Consider the following 24,337-nt stretch of genomic DNA (forward strand, 5'->3'; position numbering starts at 1 on the left):
AGATGTTTTCCATGTTTTAATCAAAAAGGTATGATCGCACGCAAATAGTCAATATACACAGCATCACATACAGTATGTACACTTGTTGAATAACCTTTTTTAACCTCTGTCTCCCCCCCCCCCCCCCCCCCCCCCCCCCCACACATCATTTCACAGTGTCACTCATGTTAAAAAAAATGGTTGGGCACTAAGAAATAGAAACGTCAATAGGTTCTGTTTGAAATCAAACAAAAAAAAACACACTTTCCCCAAACGGCAACCTCACTAAGTGCCTCATGCTTGTTATTGATAGTCAGTCACACCATTCATTCATTCATTCATGGCCTATGAAGCCAAAAGAAAAAAGTGCAAAGAACACAGTGATCGGGTAGAAAAATTAAAAACAAAAAAAAACTGCCAAAGTTTTCCTTGAATACTTCACAGGGGTCAATGGAAAGTACAAAAATACAAAAGGTCTATAAATAGGCATCTGACTAGGAGTAAAAGTTAATCACTCCAAAATACAAACTGCTTGTTTGTAGTTTTGTTCCGTACACTTTAAGGAGTTCTACCATTGTCTTTAAAAAATGCAAAAAAAAGCTCAAGTATACTCTGATTTCCGAATGTAGTTGGAAGGCACGTAGCCTCGCCGGCCGCCGGCCTCACCGAGCCACCATTCACCATTGCCATTCATGTCCTGGAACTCCAGAATGCGTAGGCGCTGATTGGCAGAAATACTCAGTTCGTTTTCGCAACGGGCGTTGAAGGAGTACAGTGCAAAGTAAATCTGAAAACACATTTTTTTACATTGTTAAAAAGGAAGAACCAAGAACTTCAGTACCTCAAAACTAACCACAATGTCATAAGCTGCCTTAAAATGATAACATCCAAGATATACTTTACCTGATTTCCGTCCGTTTCGCCATCTTGCTCAGATTCCGGCTCACTAAAGTCATCTTGAGAGTAGGCAGACTTCTTATGGCTATCGTTTCGCCGTTGATGAGAATGAGAAGCTTTGTCAACATGCCTTTGTTGAAAGCCGTTTCTTTTTGACGAGTACGAATCCGTCTCAGATTGTTCGCTCGGGCTGGGGTGACCGGCGTCATACGAGTCTCTATTGCGGCTAGACGGTTGATAGGAATAATCTGCGTTTCTATGAACGGGTGGGGGTCGGCGTTCGGTAAACTCCTTGCGACTGGAGCGATTCCGAGGTGAGGAATCGCTTTGGCTGACAGAGTCGGGTTGAAGTCCTGGAGATGGGGTGGCGTCCACAGACTGGGGTTGCGATGTGGAGAAAGTGACTGCTGTCGTGTCTTGGTTAAAGGTCAACGTGCTGTTGCTGTTCTGGCGTGAAAAAACGGGCGAGGAACCACCGTAACCCGACTCGTTGGATGATTGGCTCTCGATGGACACGTCCGAGTGGCTTCTGCGGGGGTTGTAGGGCTTGAGGAAGGAGCTGTACACGAAACCTTTAGTGACTGTAGATCAAGAAAAACAAGGGTTAACTCTTCTTGTGTGTAGAAGGAATGGTGATGTTGGCAATATGGTTTGGTAGGAGAAATAAAGAAGAGTCCAGAATTTTCACGTACCGCCATTATCAATCAGCCACCGATTGTTGCTCCCCATTGGGTCCTGTTGCTTGATTATGCCTACCAAGTCCCCCTCCAGGATGGACACATCTAAATCCTGGGCAGCATTAAAGTTTCTCTCAGCCTGGAAGAGTTTTCCTGGACCATAGCGCGTCATTAGGGTTGCTCGGTGCTCGTCAGTTTGCACGATGCCGTTGGGCTAGATGGTGAAAAAGAGTGAGATTCAACGATAAGGCCTTACATACAATAGAACCGCCAATATGTTTGCATAGTTTGAGAATAATGAAGATAGATAATGGAACTCACAGTTCCTTGAAGTTGCTTTTTCGAACTCTGCTTCTCTAGGGTTTTCTTATTTGTGGGGATAGTTGTCGTGGCGCTGGTTGCGACTGTTACGGGCAGATTTTCCGGACAAAAGCTAAAGCTTTGCAGGAGTTGAAGAACTCGACCATGCTCTTCTTGAAACCGGGCCACCAAGTTACCCTCAGAGCCAGCTATACGTGAAAACTAGGGCAAAACATAGATTATTATTTAGAAGCCATTTCCAGTAGTCAATGCCAAATGATCCTCACCATTTGAACAAGAGGCTTCAGTTCTCCAAGAGTGGTCTTCATGAAATCTTTCTGTGCTTGAGCGAAAGCTGTCACGCAACCAGTGAAGAGCTCTTCGGCAGTGCTGTGGAATTTGGGGAGCTCGTCCAGAAGTTGGGCGTTTAATGCTTCGTAGTTGCTCCGCGCCACCTGCAGCTCGTCCTGAACCCGCCGGTCCTTGAGGCGATCGGCACGCTCCTTGCAGTTGTCGTAGTCTAGTAGTTTATCGAAGCGCTTTTGGACCAGCTTGTGAGGTCCGGCGAACATGAGCAGCAGTTGGGTGAGTGGGTGGATGACCAAAGCTTCTGTGCGCTCCTTCTACTCAACCACAAGAGGGCAATGAGGCATTAATTAGGGTCGTGGAAGCTGTCAAATTTGGATTTTAGGCACCGAGGAATAAGAGTGGATTGACTTACAAATTCAGTAAACTGTTTGTCGCTAATGCAGCGATGGGCTCTCTGGAAACGCTCCGGGTCTGGAATACTTCGCTCGGTGTAGATATCGCAAAAACTGATGGCGGCAAGCACCTTCACAGAAGCTGATTCCTACAGACGAATTAAATGTGTCAATACCTTACAACCTAAGGAATGATTAAAATGCATCTAAAAAAAAAGTACCCTGATGTGCTGAAGGTATAATGAAATATCCCGGATGAAAGACTTAATAAGCCTCTCTTGCAGCCGGAATCTTTTCTCCACTTCGTCAAATGCCTCGTCTTTAACCTGAGTAAACACGGGAAGTTTAGAGTGGTCATTCTCCCACACTCAAGTGGCTGAGAATTTCAAGCACCCATGTGAAAGTTGGTTTGTACCTGGGGGGAAATTCCCGTCAGGTGCTTGAGATGACTACTGACACGGTTGGACTTCTTTATGATGGAATGCATGCTTAGTTTGGAGATTTTGTCGATGAATGTGTCCTCGTCGCCCTTCCTGTACTTAACCACTGTAGAAAGGAGGGCACAAAGTGAGTCCCAGTTTTTCTTGAAAATACATTTCCCTTCGCTTTCTCACCAAGATCCTTGCGACGCTTGAACTCGTTGATGTTCACGTTGATCTCCTTGACGGCTTGCAGGGCCGAAACCAGTTGGGGGCGGTCATGGTGGCTCTCAGGTGTTGCACCCAAGAGCTCCATGAGCAAAAGTGGGTAGCGCATGACCCTTTGCACTGGCTTGATGAGGAAGGAACCCAGATTGATGTAGTTTGTTTTACCCCTGAACATAGAAGGAAAATAGATGAGAACAAGCACATTTGCTGGCATAAAAAACACAAGAATCTATACAAATATTGAAATCATCATCATATGAGATGGGAGATGACTCATTATTGTTAAACACCACTAAACAAACACAACAAAAAAAGGGAAAAAATAGTTTAACACCATCAAAAGGACAAAAAAAGCTCAACTTGATTGAAACCCATCCATTAAAGCTGCACGTCTGTTATTGTTTTGCAGTTTTTAGTCCACATGATGGCGTTAGTTACCCACTTCCCAGGTTTTATTCTCAAAAAGCAGCAATAGCAATCCCACACTTTTTCCACATGCAAGCACAATAGCCATCTCAATTTAAGGAAAGGATTGGGACACACACACACACACACACAGGCAAAATACACACAAGCCAATCAAAAGGGGTTAGCAATCAGGATGATTGGCATGCTTATGGCTACACGCTTGATGGAAACTTACCACTCTCTGTATATGGCCCTGAGGAGCGAAAGGGCGAGAAAAGATAACAGGATTCATGAGCCTATGAATGCTTTCATTTACATACATTTTAGAGCTGGAAGTTTGTTTACGAGTTGTCATCGGAAAAGCACCGCCCTCCCGGTTTGAAAATAAACCTGTGTGTATCTATCAACTATTCACGTCAAGGGCCTGAGTCACTGCGGGTGAAACAGGTGCAACAAGGTAGGGCGCATTCTTTAACTGCTCTTCTTTGAGCTCGACCTCGCATTGTCGAGCCCAAAAGCCGGAAGGCGTCTTTGTGGGAAGTTTACTTTTTTGTCATGCTGTGTTGCATATCAAAGTTCAGTTTTAGAAATAAGTTAAACCTGTAATGACTCACTTTAAATTCACAGGGAAGTAGACTAGATAGCTTGAAGTCAATATTGTAGTTGAATTTCCAACACTTTCAAAAACAAATACGATATAAATCCTTTCTAATTGTATTAATTCATACATATTTCAGTGTCCGCTCGGGTAGTACTTTTAAATGTCTACGCATGTCTGTAATGACCATTTTTTTTGTCTTTACCTCAGTCTCTCTAGACACTCCAACACATGGCGCTGGATGTTTTCATCTTTCTCATAGCTCTCTAGCAGCGAGATGGCATCATTGTGATTCTGGCAGTAAATGTTATACACCGCTTCCAGTTCTGCTTTAAAATCCAAGAAGACCTTTCCTGGACAGCCACAGGACAAAAAAATTAAGTTGATGCTCAGCTGAGTCATTATTTGAATGCATTTCAAGGCTTACCAATGGAGTCAGTTTCCTCCAGTGATTCAAAAAGCCGCTCTGACAGATTAATAACAGAGTTGATGTTGCCGAAAAGTCCGTCAAAGTCCACATTCTTCACCTGAAAAAAAAGATGACATCCATAAGAAAATAATGTCTGTTTTAAAAAAAACAAATTCTCATTACCTGTTTCTTCTGCAGTGGTTCAACAATCTCTACCACGCACATCTGCAGGTCTTTAATGTAGTCCTTCTCCGTCTGCAGCAGTTCTTCAATCACTTTAGACCGCTTATCCAGCATCCTAAGATGGGGGTCTTCAGCCTCGGCGGTGGGAGGAGCGTCGCCGGACGACGAAGCGGGCTTCAGTGCTTCGGGCTGGCGTGACAGTTGTGTCATTTCTGACATGGAAAAAAAAGAACAGGTAAGATTTTCTTTAAGCAGCTTTCAGAAGCTCCATGTAAAATCTGTTAATTCACTTAAAAGCTATCTAGAAAAACCAAAAAATCCAGACAGTACTGCCTGTTTGACAGATACATCTGCAGCCTGTCGGGGTGAGAGTTCCCGTGGCGGAGAACCCGATTTCCGCGCCAATGCTTTTCATGAATAGGCCAAAAAGCAGAGCAGACTTTAGTTATTTGTGTGGGAACAATGTCCTCTGGTGAGTAGAGATTTGGTTGCTCACACAGAGGACAAGAAGGCATAAGTGAGGGGACATAGTAGAAGCTATGTGATGGGATTGAAATATAATCAAATCACAATCATGTGTCAATATTAGGCTGTTGTAAATCACCTCCTATTGATCAGTGGTTATCAAATTGGGCATGACAAAACTCCATGGTCACCTAAAGAATTGACTCATTGGTTGACTACTATTATTTGTTAAATAATAACAAATTATGTGTAAGCTTTGCCAGAGAAAACAAACCTGTGTAGTGTGAAAATGTTCTAGAATATACTCACCTCAGATAGTTTTACTTTGAGGTTTTCATCCCAAGTTAAAATGTTCTATGAGATTACTCTAGTTTTAGAAAGTTTAATTTTAAGGGAGAGGTGAACAAAATATTCCATAAATGACCATAGTGGGGGGCGGGGCTTTGTTCCAACCATTAGGTGGACAGTGAAATGCAATCAGTGGAATACAGTCAGGTGCTTCTTGTTTTTCTGGAGAACCCTAATGGACTAAACTGTTGCCTTACAGATCTGGTTTGGAAGTATTCATCTTAAGGTTATTTGTGCATGCTATGGATGACCATCATAAGCATAAAGAAGATTAGAAAAGTAAGTGCATCTAATTTCTATTCAATTTTACTTGGATTTTAAATGTCAGTCTTGGAAATAATTTTGTTCAAAGCACAATAATGACAGTTTTTGACTCAAGTGTCCTTTTTCAAGGGAACTATTGACATTGGGTTTGAGTTATTGTTGATGAATGTTTGACATGTAAAAGAATGCTCTTTTTCCTTCATGAAAACATGTAGTTGTTGATCTGCATTTGACAGGTGAGGGTGAGTCACATTTGCAACACTGACAGATGCTGTTGGACACTAATAACTTTAACGCTGCTTATCCTTCATTGTAAAGCGATGCCAACAAGGAAAATGATTGTATGGTTGAAATGCATTGTGGTTGCAATCTGTACAAGTTTTTTTTTTTAATTGGTACATTTTTATAGTGCCCAGCCTAGTGGAGCAAGTGGTTAGTGTGTCGGCATCACAGCTCTTGGGTCAGGGTTCAAATCCAGGACAGTTTGCATGTTCTCCCTGGGCCTGTGTGGGTTTCCTCCGGGTACTCTGGTTTCAAAAACATGCATGGTCGGCTGATTGGACACTCTAAATTGCCCCTAGGAATGGGTCTGAAGTCAGCTGGGATTAGCTCTAGCACCCCCCGTGATCCTAATGAGGATGAAGTGGTTAAGAAAATGAAATGAGGTATTTTTTTAGTCAACCCATGTATTTTTTTTTTATTCTACAAGCAAGTACTTCCAGTATTCTATTCTAAAAGCTTCTGTAGTCTTGTATAGTACTCAATAGGGCAGTGTGATCCGTGAGGCCACCTGCCTTTTGTCTCCTTCCCGACCTGACCTCCTCCCCGTCACTCCACCTTGACATGATTTGGCTAAAGCTCGGCTCAAGGGAGCTTTTCTTTCCCCGCGCCACCCGTCCTCTCCCAGCCGGGCGCCGCCAATGAGAAGTCGGTCAGCTAATAGGGTTGTGCGAGTTGGTCAACATGGCACAAAAGAGTGCCAAAACAAAAGACTGCGTGTTTAATTGGAATCGATCGGCCGGTTCCCACGTTTGATCTGAGGCAGGATCACGTTTTGAGAGTTGACCCACTTTCATCAAGTAACACTTTTCTTTGCTCTACCATGTGGAATCAAAAGGGTCTGACACGTATTTGCATTTGTACAATGCGGTCGTTTACTGTAGAAGTAGGGCAGCATCCAAAAATACCTCCACTCACAAAATGACTATAGAGTAAGGCCGTGCCCCCTTAACTCAGTGGCTGCCATTCACCGTGATCGACGCTCAATTACATTTTGAACGGGAAGGGAATTAGCAGTGATTGAGTAAAAAGGTTTGTCAGTCAAACTCGAGACAGAAAACTAAATAAGGGAAAAATCAGTGTCATTCCCAGTCAGTATACTGTATTCAAATGTGCTTTTATTTACATGGCCATGTGACAAGAATCTAAATTTGAAATTATAAAAATTGTAAAAGATTCGCCTAAATGTTTACAAGTGAAATTTTAGATTTCAGTATAAACATCATTCTATTAGTATGCAACAAATATCACTTCATTAAAATATTCAAATTCTGTGTGATAGTACAGTGGTTTATCTTTCATTCGAGTAATTCAGTATGATAAATATGTGGAGTGTATTGTAGTTGCTGTAATGTAAGTTAATGTGACAGTAACTGCAAAATATTTTTTATGAATAAACCCATCAATTGATTTAATAAACTACTAAATTTTAAATGCTGGTCATGCTGGTGGTATGTGAAAATGAAGTACTATATATGTAGTTAAGGTGTAAAAATCAATGGAGTTAAGTCTACTGGATGAAAAAAAGTAATCAACTTGTCAAAGGTAAATAAAAAAATATTATTGACTAAATGATAACAGCACTTTTGTCATTTTGCTGCACCAAACAAATCAAAGGTCACGTCAAGAATATAAAATTGTAGTACAATTCTGTGATTAAAGGTTAAGTGAAAATGTCTGGATTCAACTATAACATCACTCCAACTCAACTTCCAACTCAACTTTTAGTAAAAAAAGTGAAAGACAATGATTGAGCTTCACCCACCTGCTCCAAGCCAACCTCTTGCTTTATTCCTTCCGTTTTCAGCACCCCACCTTCCCCACGTCCTTCCCATACACACCAACACTTAAAAGCTCAGTAACCATTGCAAAATAGTCCATTGTCAACATACGAGTCCAGCTCAATTCTTCTCCCCCGTGCAGAACTGCCATTCCACAGCTCCAATTACCATGAGAAAGGATGGGAAGATACCATGATTGCACACACCAGAGTGGACAGAGACTGTGGTGGTGGGTCGAAAAAACTGGGGATGGATTTCTCAACCAAACTTAATTACACCTTATGTAATCAAATGTTTTTTTTATGTGCTTAGAGTACATTTTTAAAGACAGAGTGACAAAATATGCGTTTTAATGTAAAGTCGTGCAGCATTGATTTAAAGAGTTCAATCCATTTCAGGTTTTGGAAAGAGCCATTGGATGTTTTCACAGACACCTGACCCAGCTCCACCTCATAATGATATGCCAAAAATCCCTTCCAAATTGCTACAAAGTCATTTCGCAACAGGAAACATCAAGTGATATTAAGTATATTAGTTATTTAAAAACATGCCAATCAAAAAGCCGAAGTCCATGCGTGTGATCGACTCAAGTTCACAAAGAATGCACAGTTGCCTTGGCAACCAAACAGCGGGGAAGAAGGAGGGGTCTCCATGTAACAAAGTTTCTTTAGGAGAGCAGTAAGGGAGTGTCTTTGCTTCCAGCTATTCCTTTTTATTTTATTTGGGACATGAAATAACATGAAGATGGATGGAATATTAAGCGAGTAATAACTTGCAATTCATCCTAATATATACCGGATGAATTATGATCTGGTAACATTAAAAAATGTAACTCTTTCATCACACATAGAAGAAATTTGAGTGAGACTAGTTTCAAACTGTTGACTCTTTGTTGTTGTATAATGAGCTTGCATAGTGGGAAGCTCATATGGTTGCCCTATAACATCCTGCTTATCTCTAAGGGTCAAATGTTAAAGGGTCACATTCCAACTTGTCGTAGAATCTCACAGCAACCTATATGTCCCATAATTGGAATAATAGTTGCAAACAAAACCAGCTGCCACAGCATTGGTCAACTGTGGGGTTTTTTTTACCTTAATTTGCTTACATTTTATGCGCTGGAACTAATGAAGTTGAGTAAAGAATGTGTTGGTGGTCAAAATATCATTAACTATTTGCAATGGGTTAGAGAGACCATTAGTTTTGCATATGAGGAAAACAGGTTCTCCTCTCTTGGGTGGTTTTACTATAGATATTTAGCCTCAATGGTAAAGTACTACTTGTGTAAAGTCTCTGTGTGTGAATAGCTTTGCCAAATCTGTTATCATGTTAATCGTAGGAGATGAAAGGTCCTTTTGATGAGATTTTTTTTTTCTATGGTACAAAGTTGATCAAGTTTGGTTTCACATTTACTGTTTACGTGGTCAAAGTTCATCCGGTTGCATGTGTTTGCCAATGTTCGTGCTCACTAATGTGCATATAATGTTTATATAGCTAAGCTTGTAGTCCATAGAATGGAATTTTGTTTTTATATGTGGACTATATGGACGAAGGGTAAAATAAATGTCACTAATGTGGGTGGAGTTGAAGCCTGGAGGCAGCTTTGGGAATTTTAAAAGTAAGCAAAAGCTGAGTTGTTCAAGAATAAATCAGGAAACAAAGTCAAAAAGCTGAAAGAAATAACACTAGATCTGAGAGTGATACTGAATTGTAATGTGATTTTTGTCAATAGCTCGAAACTGAACTATTGCCAACTCCAAATAAAGTCACAGCAAGACTTGTTTGGGAGATCCACATGTGCACTGACTCATGCTGACTTTCATAGAGATTGCATGCTTACAAGTGGGTGTAATGAGACTTTGAAACTTGGAACAATATTTTGCCCCAACTTGAAATATTCTGTCAAGATTTGCTCGCTTAATTAACAACCCCACATCCCCCCATTCCCAGTCTGACCACCAATGTCGTCGATTGTTAAAGGATTAGCGAAGGCAACACAGCATATGCTGCTGGATAATAGCAGCATGACAAAATGACCATAGACATTAAAACATCCAAGTCAAAGTGGAGTAACAAATGCAACTCAGTCATCATCTCAATAATCCCAATGAGCATTGTGACGAAATACTATCATGTTTTTTTCATCCATGCTATCAAATACAAACTCCTGAAAGGTCTGCAACACTTTAACAGGATTAAAGGATGACAAGGCTGTAAGTGTGCATGTGAGTGTTTTGAAAAATGGCGTCACCTCTGAAATAAGCCCACTGTGCAGACATAGCCACGTGCACAGTATCCAAGCAAAGGCACCAGCTAGTAGTGCCTGGCACCAGACAGACCCCCATCATCCCCTCACCATGCTGACGTTAGGGATTAATAGCTGGGCTCCAGAAAGGGGGCCGCCATTGACATTGTGTGTGTGGCCGTGCACGTGAGTCTAGGTGACTGGGGGAGGGGGTCTTTGTGGGGTGGCGCCACCTGCTCTTTCTCAGACGGTAAATTCAAGCTTGAGCTGGGCTCTTTAAAATTTAAAAAGAAAACTTTAAATAGCCAAATAATTGGCCTTGGGGATATAAAATCAGACCTTCATTTCCTATTATTGCTATTTGAATAAAGTCCACACCCTATGATAGTTTGGGACTTTTTTTACGTCATATTTAAACCAACACAGGTATGAGACGACTTATGCAAGCAAGGATGTCAAGTACCTCAAGGGACAATTACAACAAAAGCCAATATGCTGCTAAACTAGTTCTGCAGGTCTTTAGACTGAAGAAAATAGCTGTCTTCCTGTGGGATGTCTGAAACTTGTTCACACACACACACACACACACACACACACACACACACACACACATGCACATGCATACATATTGCTTCATGTGAAGATAGCTTAATGTGAAGATACTGTGGGAAATTTGTGTTTGAACCCTTGGGCATAGAGGTTAAATATGATAAGAAAAGGGTGTTGACTTCATCCTGTTTTATCTAATGAGTTGAAGGAAAAGTTAATCTCCTGCTTTGTTTTTAGATGGAGGTTATAGTGTTGTGTTGTTATTAATCAGTTCTTGAGTTTGTGTTGTTTTATTAGTTTAAAAAAGACCTTTGAAACACATGAAGCAAGCTATTTTGATATTCTATCACAAGGCAGCCAGGTATTTACCTTGGTTTGGCTTCCTGTTAGTAGCAAAGGGTGACTTTCCTAGGGAGCTGGGGGCCGTCTTCCTGTAGAAACTGTTGCGATCTAAGGAACCCACATAAACAGGCTTCCGACCACGTTTCGAACCAGATTTCCCGGCACTTGACTCGTATCCTTTTTCCTGCTCCTCAGTACTGTGGTAAATAATGGGATCCTCAAAGGATGGCATTTGTCCTAGCGCCAACTTCTTGTTTTGTTCTTCAACCCATTCCTCACAATGTGTCTTGCGTTCCTTTTTTGGGAATTCCTCAAAACTTGAATCCACCGATAATGAGCGTAAATCTCGATATCTGTCTCTGGGTTTGTGGTGAGTATTTCCATCATCTCTGAATTCATAAGGGTCACTTTCTATACGCTTATGGCGACCTCTATTCTCATGACCATAGGATTCCTGACGTTCGTAGTACTCCTTTTCTCTATAGTCGTCTCTCCTTCTGTGGTCGTAGTACTCATCTCTCCTTTCATCACTTGAATCCTTATATCTATGGTAGCGGTCCCTCTGTTTATCACTGCTGTGTTCATCCGATTCAGATTCATATTGCTTTCTCTGTCTGTACTCTGTCTCTCTCTGTCTATGTCTATCCCTGTCCGAGTAATTGTCATCACCTCTTCGATTATAGGCTTCCTTGTCTCTGTAACTATTTTCTCTGCGGTCTAATTCATCTCCTGAATGCCGGTCATAGTATTTATCCCTGTATTGCTGCTCTCTATAATGGTAGTCATCTCTATATTGGTCTTTTTCTTTATAACGTTTTCTATCTGTTGTACCATAATAACGATCACGATCTCTGGGATGGTCTCTGCCAGTATCGTCATTGTAGTCTTCATATTCACTGTTGTACCTGTCATGCTCTTTCAGATCATGTTTGCGATGTCTCTTCTCGTCATAGTAAGCCCTGTCATCGTAGCGGTCATATTTTGTCCGGTCATAATTATCTCTGTACTTGTATTTGGTCTTGTAATCATACTCATCTGATTCTCTGTAACTCCTATGGTCATAACCATCAGCGTTACGTGGACTGTCTCTGACTCTATTGTCACGTCTTCTATCATCATCCAATTTGGCATAGTCTTCTTGGTTCCTGTTGTCTTTTTTATGAGGCACTTGGAGGTAGTCTTGGTCATAATCATCTGGGCCTTGGTAGAAGCAATGTTTACCTTTCCATTCTGATATCCTCACATCTAAGTGACCATCCTGTGAACCTGGATGGTAGTAAACATTCTGTCCTTGAGGTCTCTTGTCATTATCAGATGACTTTAGATGTTCATCATATTCCCAGTTTGTTAGTCTACCCTGGTCTTGGTTATCCCATGGTCCAGGCCATGGAGCTCCAACATGCATGGGTGGTGGTACCGCCCCCTCTACAGTTACTGGACCTCTCTGGACAGGCATCATTCCAGGATGCATTGGCATTGGAAAACCAGCCATTGGAACTGGGTTACCAGGCATAACTGCCATCATGGCTTGCTGTGGGGGGCCCGGAGGAACGACACCATAGCCGGGATATACAACCTGTTGCTGCTGAAGTTGATGGAGCTGCTGTAAATGTTGGAGATGAGCCAGTCTTTCTCTTTCCTTGGCCCAACCAGCGTCTCCTAGCTCCTCCACGCTCTTCCCCCTCCTCACCGGGCCCTCGGGAGCAAAGTTCCAGTCCACCGGAGCAAACGTGACAGGGTTGCCGTACACCATTGGGCTCTTCATGCTTCTTGGTTCGATCAACCTCCCACAGCTGATACAGTTTGATCATTAGGGTTATTCCTTTGCTTCAGATTCTCGCATTTTATTCCAAAGCGATGTGAGAGGCTCCACCTGTCAGGCATTTTGTTGAGCGACCGTCTCGCACTTGTTTTCTGTGTCTCCTCTCCATGGCCTCAGCAGGACTGCCAGGCCAAAGCACCTCCCAGTACTCAGTGTAACTGAATCATCCCCTCCCTGCTGTCATCTCAGCGAATTGTTGAAGGCAGGGGGGGTTGTCTGAAGGAGGGTTAATGATTCAGTCGAGTCACATGAGTGGAGGATTAGTCTAGTAGCCACTCCCAGTGATTTAATTGGCTACTACGATTGTTTTCAGGAAAACACTGTCCCTTTGGACAAGTTTTGATTGAGGATAGAGACAAATTCCAGAACATTACTGAGTAAAGCCACAGACATTGGCACAAAATGAGATTTTTTTCTCTCACTGTTATATACAGTCCTTTACTCTATCCTGTTTGCTTTGTTGTGCAATTTCCTGCTCTCCAAATGTTGGCTGTATGAAGTATTATCTTAAAGTACCTGCGCTGTTACTCATCAACAATGAGGCACACAATTTGACAGCTTCGGAGAAAAGTATTTCTTTTAAAGAGCCAAAGCCTGAATAGATTTTAAGCCTGAAAAAGTAGAAGCTGTAGTATACAATGACCTATTGTTGAACACAGTCCTTTCTCTCAGATTTGACCTACTACTTTTTTTTTTAAGTAAAGAAAAAATGGAAGCTATTCATAAAGCCCCCTGTGCTCTCCATTAACTATGAAAAACTATGACAACCACTACAAGCACTGGTTTAAACAACACAAATAGACTGGAAACTCGTAGTTAGGCGTACCCATGGGACAGTGTCAATTTCCCAACAATTTAAACAAATCTAAACAGTGATAAGAAACTTGAAAAGAAGGGATTTGTTTAAAAAAAAAAAACATTCTTAGGTAACAACTCACAAGATATAAAAAAATTACAAAATACTATCTTTCTACTGTGAAAAACTTCTAATTATCCTCCTTTAACATCACCGCCCGCAGTGTCGGAACACTACCGAAACTGCAGTTGTGTGTGTATAACAGCATTCCTACGGGTCTGATAGCTTATGCAAATGTAGTTGTTCACAAGGAGTAAAAGGGGTAGTGATGCCCATGTAATAAGATCATGTATCAAACTGTCTTGCGTTTATTTAGTAAGCCAGAGTTGCCAAAAAAACCTTGAGAACTGTGTTAAATACATTGGGCGACCATGTCAGGGAAGCAGAGAGGGGGGCGTTTTAATGGTGGGTTTTAAAGAATTAAAGCTGGCTGAAGGTCATGCAGCTTAAACATACAAAAAGGAGGAAACAAAGGCTGTTTAGGAATGTTGGGGACATGCATTTTACACTTTAACAGTAGTTTGTAGTCGTGTAGTAGTAAACCTGAGTTCAGATACATGTTTTTCTCATAAATTGACCTTAATAAGGCTCCTGTTTATTACTCGTTTTGCACTATTGTGACTGGCCCAGCGACTTAGCGACTTTATGATGCATAGAGGCAGACAGAAACGATGTCGCTGGTTGCGTTAGAACAATATACTGGCATTGTTTTGCAAAATATTATGCTCTGGTACACGCCCCTGGAGCATGAAAAAAACACTCACTTGAAGAGTGAGGGTTTGTTTGAAAGGTCAACACAGTTTTCTGTGAACTGAGGAACTCGATACAAGTATTTGAAGAAAGCTACAATCATAGCAAAATGGAATTATGGCATTGTTAGATTAGAATGTTTTACAGGACAGTGTGAGAATTCCTGCTCAGTGACGAGTTATTGGTAACTATGCAGAAATTTGAACAGGTTGTTGCCCTAAAGCCCAAAAATGCAATGTATCTTATGAAATTTTTTTATAACTTTTAATTGACCTAAAATTTCCAAATATATACTAGCCGAACATAAAGTACATACTTAAATCAAGAGAACATAACTTTTGCAATGAATAATTAATTCATTACCTTTCAACAGACCCACTAGTAGAGGACAATTTTCTAATTTACCAACCCAAATTCAACTGATGTTGAAGATGCTGATTAACTGTGCAGACAGTTTAACATTTTAAACCTTACCTGGCACTCTATTGGATGTGGTCCACTCAGAAAGTCCGAAAAAATGTGCGAGAGGTAATAATACTGTTCTCCATGCACGTACTTTGGCTCCCTTTCTAAAGAGGGCCATGTTGTTCCAACCCGAGTGTGTGCCCGCTCTCGCTATAGCTCCATTTGTTGTACAGTCAAGAGGGCAGAGTGGGGAAAAAAGGGGCCCAGACTCACTGTATGTGCACGATTGAATTTGGGACCTATGTGACAACACGTGGGTCGGTTGAATAACTGTTATAGCCATTCGTATTCACTGATACAAATACTCTTTGGAATCAGCCAATTGTCATTTGGCAAGTACATCTACACATACATGTAATATGTATTTGAGAAAGTGCATGTGTTCGTGTACCTGATAAAATGGTCAGTAAATGATTGGAAAAGAAATTCTAACCCATAATATATAAAATTTGGAACCCTGTGTGCACCTGTAGCTGGATTTAGCAAAACATATTATTTTTTAACTAAAAGATTGGTATTATTTCAGTATGTTGTAAATGTACATCAAATGAATAATGACCTTGTGAATGAGTGAATGCAGGTTTAGAAACACTGGCTGGCATCCCTGATTTTCTGGCCACATGGTGGCACTAAATACAATAAAACAAAGCAAGATGGTGAAAAATCCAATGCCTATTTTCCAAAAAGATATAAAAATATCTTACCTTGCAACTGCTGCTGCTCCAGGGCAAGCGTCTCCAACGTGTAGTTGCAGAACTCGAGGTTCTCCATTGCTTCCATTCGGGCTGTCTCCTCTTCTTCCTCCTCCAGCATGGCCCTGAGTTCCTCGGCAGTGCGCGCGTACGCGTCCATGTTGTTTTCCACTTCTTGTAGCCGTAGCAACAGCTGGTATTGCTCGCCCTCTAGTTCACTCTCCATTTCAATCTCTGTCTCTGAATCTTTTTCGGCCTCGTGGTTACCTTCTGGGTCACCGAAATCTGATTGCCCTTCTGTTATTTGGTCGAGGAGGTTTAAAGGTGAATCATCGGGTGCAAAGAAGATAGGGGTGTTGCTGTGGAGATTGTTGTTGGAGGGTCTTGGGATGGGTGGAGGTGGACGAGGGGCAGGGCGGGTTGGTCTACTCGCAGGTATGGTCACTTGCGGACGAGGAGGTGGAGGACGGAGGGTTCTGCGTCTTTCTAATGAAGAGGAAGCAGAGTTGGAGCCGCGGATGATGTCACTTTCGTCGCTATAGCCCAAAATGGAGAAGTGTCTGGAGATGGGAGGTCGTTGGTTGGATTCCACAGAAGCACCAGTGTTAACGATGGTGTCGTGATACGAAGCTGTCAGGCTTTTCTCAAATTCAAAAAGCTGCTGAGATAATTTAGTCTCCAAGTCGCCGGCTGATGTCAGCAAGGCATCTAAGGTCAAGGATTTGGGTTTGAAACCCGAACGTGATTTCTTTTGGGACCAGCTGGATTGGCTCCTGGTGTCACGGACACTGAGATTTTTCTGTTCATGGTTTTGCGCAATGCTTGTCCATCCTTGTCCAAGTGTTGCACTTCGGTTAGATGTGGGGACTTTGTGATTGTTGTGGAGGTTGTTTGACCAACCAGAATGGGCGCTTGGGAGAGTTAGACTATGGGATAATTTAGGTTGAGATGGTCGGATGTTGCCATTGGTTGAGTTGGTTTGCTTTGTGTTCTTACGGTTCCTTTGGCTATGTGCGGGTAGGCTAGGCCGGGGAGGTGGGGTTCTTCGCCTTGTGGGTGGCATCGATTTGGGTCTCTGTGGTTTTTGACCTATCGGTGCTGGAGTTTGAGAGTCAATCCTGGCGCCTGAATCACTCTGTCTTCTGCTTTCATTTTGAGTCTCATGAGTCTTACTGTCTCTTGGTCTACGCTCTTCACTCCTTTCAAAATAGTCCAAGTCCCAAACTGTATGATCTTCATAAGATGTTAGTTGAAGATTTATCCCATTATGGCACGAAAGTTCCAAGCCGGGTGGGAAACTATTCTCCTCCTCTTCCGGTAAATGATCTTCTCCCTCTTGCAATTTTGCATGCGAGTCTTCAATTTTGACGAAACGATGGGGAAAGATACCATGCTGCCCTCTTAGTTCCCCCTCCAACCAACCATCCTCCAAAGTGTTTATAATACGTATACGGTCCCCCACATCGAAATCCAACTCACCAGGCTCCATGGCACGAAATTCATACAATGCCACTCCATAGACGGCACCTTCTACCACTTCATCATCATCTATAACTGACTCCTCCTCCTCCTCTGCCTCCACATCATCCAAGGCATTTTCTTCTGTGCCATCACCTTCAACTTCATGGTCATCGTTAAAAAACGAGTGGTCTGCAATCTCATGTGGTGATCGAAGATGATTTAGCACCTCCACAAATCCCTCTGGGAAGATTCCCCTACGACCATTGAGCTCTCCCTCAAACCAGCCCGGTTCAGGCAACCCGATGATGGTAATCATGTCCCCCTCCTGGAAGTCTAGTTCCTCGTTGAGTTGAGCATGGAGACTCATGAGAGCTCTGGCGTAGCCCAGGGCGTGGGGTGGGAGATCAAAAGTCTTTGCCTGGGCTGAACGCTCAGATAGTTCCCTGGAACGACATGAAAGGTTCAACTCCCTCACACAGGATGTGGGAAAAACACCACGGGTTCCTAAGGCGTTATAACCACGAAGCCAGGCTTCGCCAAGCTCCATTGAGTTGCCCGTCTCAGCGACTATCACATCACCTGTGAAAACACACACAGATGAATTATTACAACATCCACTACTCATGTTTTTGATGCAAATGCACTACTTAGACTGTCTGCTATAGCAATAAAATTATTCTTCCAGATGAATGGTTTGCAGAAAGTTGAACTTCAAAATGTAGAAGTTGTCATGCTCACAATTGTTTGGCCTGCTTATTTTTTTAGACGATTGGGGGGCCGAGGAATGGGTGGTCAGCTAGAATTTATGGGGGTCACATTCCAAACACTAGGCAGCTCCACCCCCCATTGTGACTGAGAGCAAAACTGGGACACGGCCAACACGAGCATGGAAATTGGTAGTGGACATCCACATGCCACAGGCAGGATGATTTCCTTATTTTGCAGGAAATGCCCTTGACTGTATCTTTTTTTAAATAAGATGTGTTTAAATTAAATAAATGATGGATTCAACAACTTTACTACTATTACTACTTCTACTACTACTGCTGCTGCTGCTAACACTTTTAACACCCATTTTACCAGTGTGAAGGACCTTTGCAAACGTGACTGGGCTTGATGATTATAGGTTGACAAATATAAATAAAAAATAAAAAAATAAAAAATCATGTTTAGCGGATACAAGAAAGAGCAACAGGTAAATTCAATTTCAGTTAAGCATTTGAGGACATCTGCTGGAGAGTTTGGAAAATTGTCTGATGCAACAGAGGCAAAAATAGCTGTATATACAGTCACACATTCCTACAATTGATTTTCAGATGTTTGTGTCTGCATATAAAATCCTTCATTTGCCAGGGGCAATTTAGAGTGCTGCATATAAATATTGCATGTATTAGAAATACATTAATATTCAGTGTTCTCAAAATGTTTGTGTTCAAGAAAACGTTTACAAAACTTTTGCAAAAAAAGGTCAGATTTATAAGTTTAATGCATGTGCATCTCGCCTAAAGTTCAAAACTACATATTCAGAGCTAAAATAACAAATACATTTACCTGAGACATCAGTAAGTAGCATGCATTATACTAAGCCAGAAAAAAACATTTATTAGAAGTTATTTTACAATGGGCATCAGCAGATAAAGTTTCAAGTATGGCTCACATTTTTTTGACTTATTTGGGGTTAATATGTTAAAGAAATAACTTGCTTAAACTTAAACATTAACTGCATGGTAATTAAGTCAGGAAAAAAAGAATAACATTCCTTACCTCTCACTAAGGGAAGATTTCCGAGTTCCACAGAACTGAAATCATTGATGCACACATACAGTCGGTCTCCAGGCTTGGAGTTGGGAATAGTAACCTCTTCCACAAAGGTGCTGGGAAACTGACCTAAAGACAGCGAAAAGGGGGGAAATCCAACTTCCTGAGTCTCTGTGATCATTCGTCATTCTCAACATATTTTAAGCACACAGACAAAATCTATAAATATCCAAATTTTGGCCCCATACACCAAACACCCTGGCAGTCTGTTTTAAGTAACCTGCCTGATGTGGACACCTTACCGGTGACGCCATCTTTGTTGCCAAGCAACCAGAACTCATCCACCACAGTGAGCACCTCTATGACATCTCCAGTGAAGAGGGGCAGCTCCTCGGAGACGCTGGGGAGGAATTCGAACACGGCGCGCACCAGCGACCCAGCTTCCATTACTCATAACCTGCACAGACAAGGAAGTCATGTTATTAATGTGAGAAAAGAACAAAAGTACATTCAGAAAAAGCATTGTTGGGTATGGACACATGCAATGGGTGGGAATTTCCAGGTGGGGATTCTAAAAGATGGAAAATTAGAGAAGAGGGCTGCTGTTTTCCATTAAATAATAGAAGTATCTTTTAGGAATGACGAGTATGGAGAATGGAAAGAGTGGAATGAAGTGCTACCCTTACTGGGTCAACATAAAGGTCCTACAAAACAGAGGAAACTACATGTATGAGGTAAGAATGTACATATTTTTGATCTGCAAGGCAATTTCTGACTCTGAAGAGGGGAAAAATCCTAAGAAGTGAAGCAATAGAGGCTAATAAACTTGCACTTTTTTCCATTTTTTTCCATTGCACATATTTCTGCTTATCTTCACATCTTAAGACCAAAAACATTAGTATGCCAGAAGCTATGAGAATATAACAAGTCGTGTCATGCACTAAACTAAACATGACCAATGCTTATAAACAAGACTCATCCTGCAAGGGAGTGGATGGACTGACTACAGGTTGTAACAATTTTTGCTAAACAGCCTACTTTGCACAGAATAAAATCTATGACACACACGGAGAATATTTAGGCGGTTCCATGAGCTCACATGCTGCTTTTCCAAGAGTAAAAGTTCCCAATTGACACTATGCTTGACTTCACCTGGACTTGCAAAGAGCCACTGGGCTGCTGCAGCCACTTTCTGTCAGCTAATCCTGAGATCTGCATGCAGCCAGACAAGCTCCTTATTGTTATTTATGGGTCTGGGTGAGTGTGTCACAGCGTTGCCTGGTGACTTTTACGCCAGGCCCGGAGAATGACGACAGCGGGGGCCAAGCGTGCTGGCAACACGCTTCCGTTTGTAGCCATGCAAATATCTAGAAGTGCATTATGGTTGCATGAGGGTGAGTTGTATGTGGCCAATAGAAAGTGTTGGACACCACATGGTGAACAATGTTAGTGGGTTTTTACATTGGATTGATTTTTGTTGTATTATTTGGATTAAAGTTGTTGAATGCTTTGGTAATGGTACCAGATGGGAGCCAGTTTGTTTGGGTTTTAGGAAGTAATTGTGGAGAAATAGGATCCTACTTCGAAAGTGAAACAATTTCCTAAGCGTAGTATAATTGCTGCTTTGTTTTATTTATCAATTCTAATGAGGAATCTTCAAGTTGACACAAACCAGGTGTGTCTCTTCTTTTTTACAAGGTTGTGATAACAAGATGAACTTTGCTCATGGTAACAAAACTTGGTAGGACTTTTCTTCTCATAACACGTATATAAGAAATTATTCCTTTATAGATAGCTTTCCTATTGACATACAATCAGGTTTGCATTTTTTTTTGCCCCGATTTTATTCAAAACCACTCAATCACTGACATTTAAAACATTGAACTGAAAGTGAAAGTTTCTGAGGTACAATTCATTTATAAATAGTTTTGACAAAGTGAGATACGTAAATGGCTCTTGCTGACAGTTTGCAGTCTCTGTTGACCCGATGCCAACAATGTAGACACACAACTCTCGCCTCATTCACCCCCAATTCAGTGGCAGACTGGCATACAACCGCATACCCGTAGAAGCCTCTGGATATGTTTTTATACCAACTGTTGACAGCGTGGTTTGTTCATTCAGACTGCTGAATGGCCTGGAACTCAATACAATACTCAAACACAGCCGGTGGAAAGTTCTGGATATTAAAAAAAAATGAATACAGCACGTGCCATGAGAGGATGGATGGGTGGGGGTGTTGTCTTTAGCTTTTTAACCCACCCACCCAGCACCCTACCCACCGACAGCTGTCTTGCAGGCCATGTGGTTTCCTCACCATGTGAGAATTAGACATAGTCAACCTACTGATCAGCAACCAAACACAGCTGCGAAACAAACATTTTCATCCTAATGAAATTTGTTAACTCATTGCATGCAATTGATAGAATTGGCGTCCGATTCATTTTAAATGGGAGGATTGGCAGCATGTATTCGGTGCCAGTCCTATGAGTCAAAATGTGTTAGTCGTTTCTTGCCATCCATTGAATAGGGATTCATAGGCCTCAAATTTTACAGTTAAAGTTACTGTCTGCCGACTGTGTCACTCTTTTTAATGTAATTGAAATATTTGAGCCAAAACAGTGTCAAAAAAATGTCAAATTGCTTTGTATTTTATATTATGTTCAGTCAAATGCAACTGGGTCCGCCCAATATACATATGATGTCGTAATTTGTGATATTAGCAAATATCATGGAGTTGAATGAATAGATATAATGTTGTAATCAAATTGATCATTTACACACCTAGTTATGATCTCATTAAGTTACATTGGACCTCCAACCTACAGGTGTCACGTTTTATAGATCATGTTAAACTAAATCTGCCCTCTGGTTTTATTCGGCCAATCTTCCTCATCATTGGAAATATCTTCCACTCCAAGATTAACAAAGGCAACAAGTATTTAATAACTATGAATCATTGTGTTGGGTGTTTTGTTGGAAATAACAGCATAAGGATGTGTCAAAGAGACTACTTGAATGTAGGTGGAAACTTTGGGTGCGTCCATTGGAAAATTTTGTTTTTTTGCATACAACACTGTCCAGAAAAAAAGTTTTCACATTTGTCGAGCAAACGTCATGGGCATTCCACAAGAGAATGCCGGAATCTTAAAAAAGACTCCTCCTTATTTCCCTGTCTTCTCTCAAGCACGTGTTGAATATAAATTGGCACATACACCCACTATGTGGAAGTGCCCTTTTGCATAAACATGAGAACAGCTCGGATGTCCGTGTGCACATTGCCACGGAAACGAGGATTGTGTTCGAAAAACGCTGAGAGGGTTTTCGTTGAGAGGACGCAAAGAGTGCCCGGAGATATGCCGCGCCCTGAATATATGGAGGAGGCTGTAATAAGTTTCATATGAGGAGTTATGTAACTCATCTCTGCCTTAGAGGGTGTCGTAGTAAAAAGAGTGTGGAAGAATGATAAATCCTGGAGGGGTGCAAATATGTGGATTGGGAATTGCAAGATGGATTTGTTTGAGTTCAAAACATTTTCTCTCATTGAAATTAATGGCAATGGAATATAATGTTACGAGAACTGAAAGTTTTATGAGAAAAGGTTGCTTGTCATTGATTTCAGCAGATTTTGTAACTCCGACTTTGGCTTAGAACCTGATGATGAAAAAAGCCTTTTATTGTTTTTGCATTTGCTCATATCTGCAATTAAAGTGGTGTACACCTTATCCATTGGGAGAGACAGCAACATGATTATTACTCAAATTTATGAATATGGAAATAATTCAAACACAAAATGGATTATGAGCCAAGAAAAATGCTTTTATGATAACATTAGAAGCAATCCCCCTTAAGTCAACCTCCTGCAAAACATTAGCCGGTCGGTCAAAAGAAGAAGAGTGAAATGACCTTTTCCCACCACGTGAATCATATTAAGGAATGCACAAGCCTTAATGAGAAATCTCAACATAAGCGCAGCATAAGTGTCTTACATCATGCTTATTCCCTTCACACAATCTACAGTCCATCTGTAATGAAAACAATGAAATATGTCAGTGAGTCCCTCACAAGGCCTAACAATTCCACAGAAAGTGGCTGTTTGTGGCCTTTGATAATAGCATCAAAAAGCATGTCATTACATGTTAACACAAGATTTATTGGAACATTTCAAGCGAAAGCCCAGTCCAGTAGACCAAAACATTTCCAGCTCACTGAGAGCTTGATATAAGATCCCATTGAAGATGTTGAATAATTTAGAACTGAAGCGAATGAAAACACAAGGACATCCTCTAATTTTAGGTTATTTTAGTTGCAAAACAAGCAGTGTACCCAGAAATTATGGACAGGAGGACCCAGCATCCATACCTCAGCAAATAAAGTCAAAATTTTAAAATATGAATATTATTAGTGCCGGTAGGTAGAAATATTGTATAGTTGATGCATTGCAATTCAACATTGATACATTAAAAAACTCTTAATCGATCTACCTTATTGGCTATTGTAGGGAATTGCATTCATTAATATTGTATAACCAGAAGTAACGTTAAATATGGTCTTCATATTTTGTATTATGTTTAGAGTCGCTCCCCAATTTTACTTATAATGACAGGGCGATCAGGAAAACTCATCCACAAGATGGCAGGACCTATATACATAATAACATGTATATAGATTGTTTCCGTGTTTTTGTTAAGGTTGTTTGATGGTATGCCTTGGAAATGTATACACATGAAAACACGCACTGACCGCAAACAGCGTTTGTGTTTGCCATGTTTATAAACATGCGTTATTACACATTTCAAAGCACTAAGACGCACTGAACTTGATCATCAAAGCAAGAATCGTATAAAGAAATCCTCACCTATTCGGGTGAATGAAGTCAAGATGGAAAAGAAGACTTTTAAGATCCAAAAAGACTGACTAGAGACAACTTTTGCTCAGAGGGCTGTTGATGTGTTGGCACTCGAGTCCTCCCACCGGCGCAACTTGAGCGACTATACTACACCCATCTTAAAACAGCCATTATTGTGCGAAACAATAAGATGAGTCTTTATTTTAAAGCATGTTAGTGCTGGCCTTCATGTGTCATGGGCGAATCAGCTGTCATCTGGTCAGACGTCAGATGTGGTGGAAAGGGAGCTTTGCTTTTTGCATGCCTACGCTGGTCTCCATGCCTTTCCTCGATCAGAGACCACCCACTTTTTCCACATTAGGTGCTCTACCAACGCGCCTGCTTAAAAACAAAGAGAAAGTGTTCCCTTTCCCTCAAGCTGCCCTGGATGTTGCCTGCCTGAAAGCATAGAGGGAAATAACTTGATCAGAATGAATACATTCATGAGGAATGACATATTACAGCAGTGGCGGACCGTGCATTTACTAGTGACGCCTTCAGCAAAAAACTATTTTATGGCTATAAAACCTCTACTACAGCTACAGCTCCGACACATAACAAATATTCTATAAA

The 24,337-nt window shown here is 41.3% G+C and overlaps 1 protein-coding gene across 6 annotated transcripts; it reads right to left on the reverse strand.

The window, feature by feature from the left end:
* Positions 1–134: 134 nt before the first annotated feature.
* Positions 135–24,056, reverse strand: dnmbp (dynamin binding protein). 6 transcript variants are annotated; one of them, XM_077738838.1, is made up of 17 exons: positions 23,735–24,056; positions 19,179–19,333; positions 18,883–19,005; positions 15,670–17,697; positions 4,800–5,011; positions 4,635–4,734; positions 4,413–4,560; positions 3,845–3,862; positions 3,169–3,368; positions 2,970–3,100; positions 2,776–2,880; positions 2,575–2,703; positions 2,141–2,476; positions 1,875–2,075; positions 1,569–1,767; positions 883–1,457; positions 135–766 (listed from the first exon to the last, which is right to left on the reverse strand). In XM_077738838.1, the coding sequence occupies exons 2-17, from the start codon at positions 19,321–19,323 to the stop codon at positions 581–583; spliced, it is 4,836 nt and encodes a 1,611-aa protein (XP_077594964.1). In that variant the 5' UTR covers positions 19,324–19,333; positions 23,735–24,056; the 3' UTR covers positions 135–580. The 6 variants fall into 6 exon arrangements, with proteins under 6 accessions (XP_077594964.1, XP_077594965.1, XP_077594966.1 ...); XM_077738839.1 differs by lacking the exon at positions 23,735–24,056 and adding an exon at positions 19,976–20,059; XM_077738840.1 differs by lacking the exon at positions 3,845–3,862.
* Between the last annotated feature and the right edge of the window lie 281 nt (positions 24,057–24,337).

This window comes from Stigmatopora nigra, chromosome 18 (genome assembly GCF_051989575.1).
Source record: "Stigmatopora nigra isolate UIUO_SnigA chromosome 18, RoL_Snig_1.1, whole genome shotgun sequence".
Classification (NCBI taxonomy): domain Eukaryota; kingdom Metazoa; phylum Chordata; class Actinopteri; order Syngnathiformes; family Syngnathidae; genus Stigmatopora; species Stigmatopora nigra.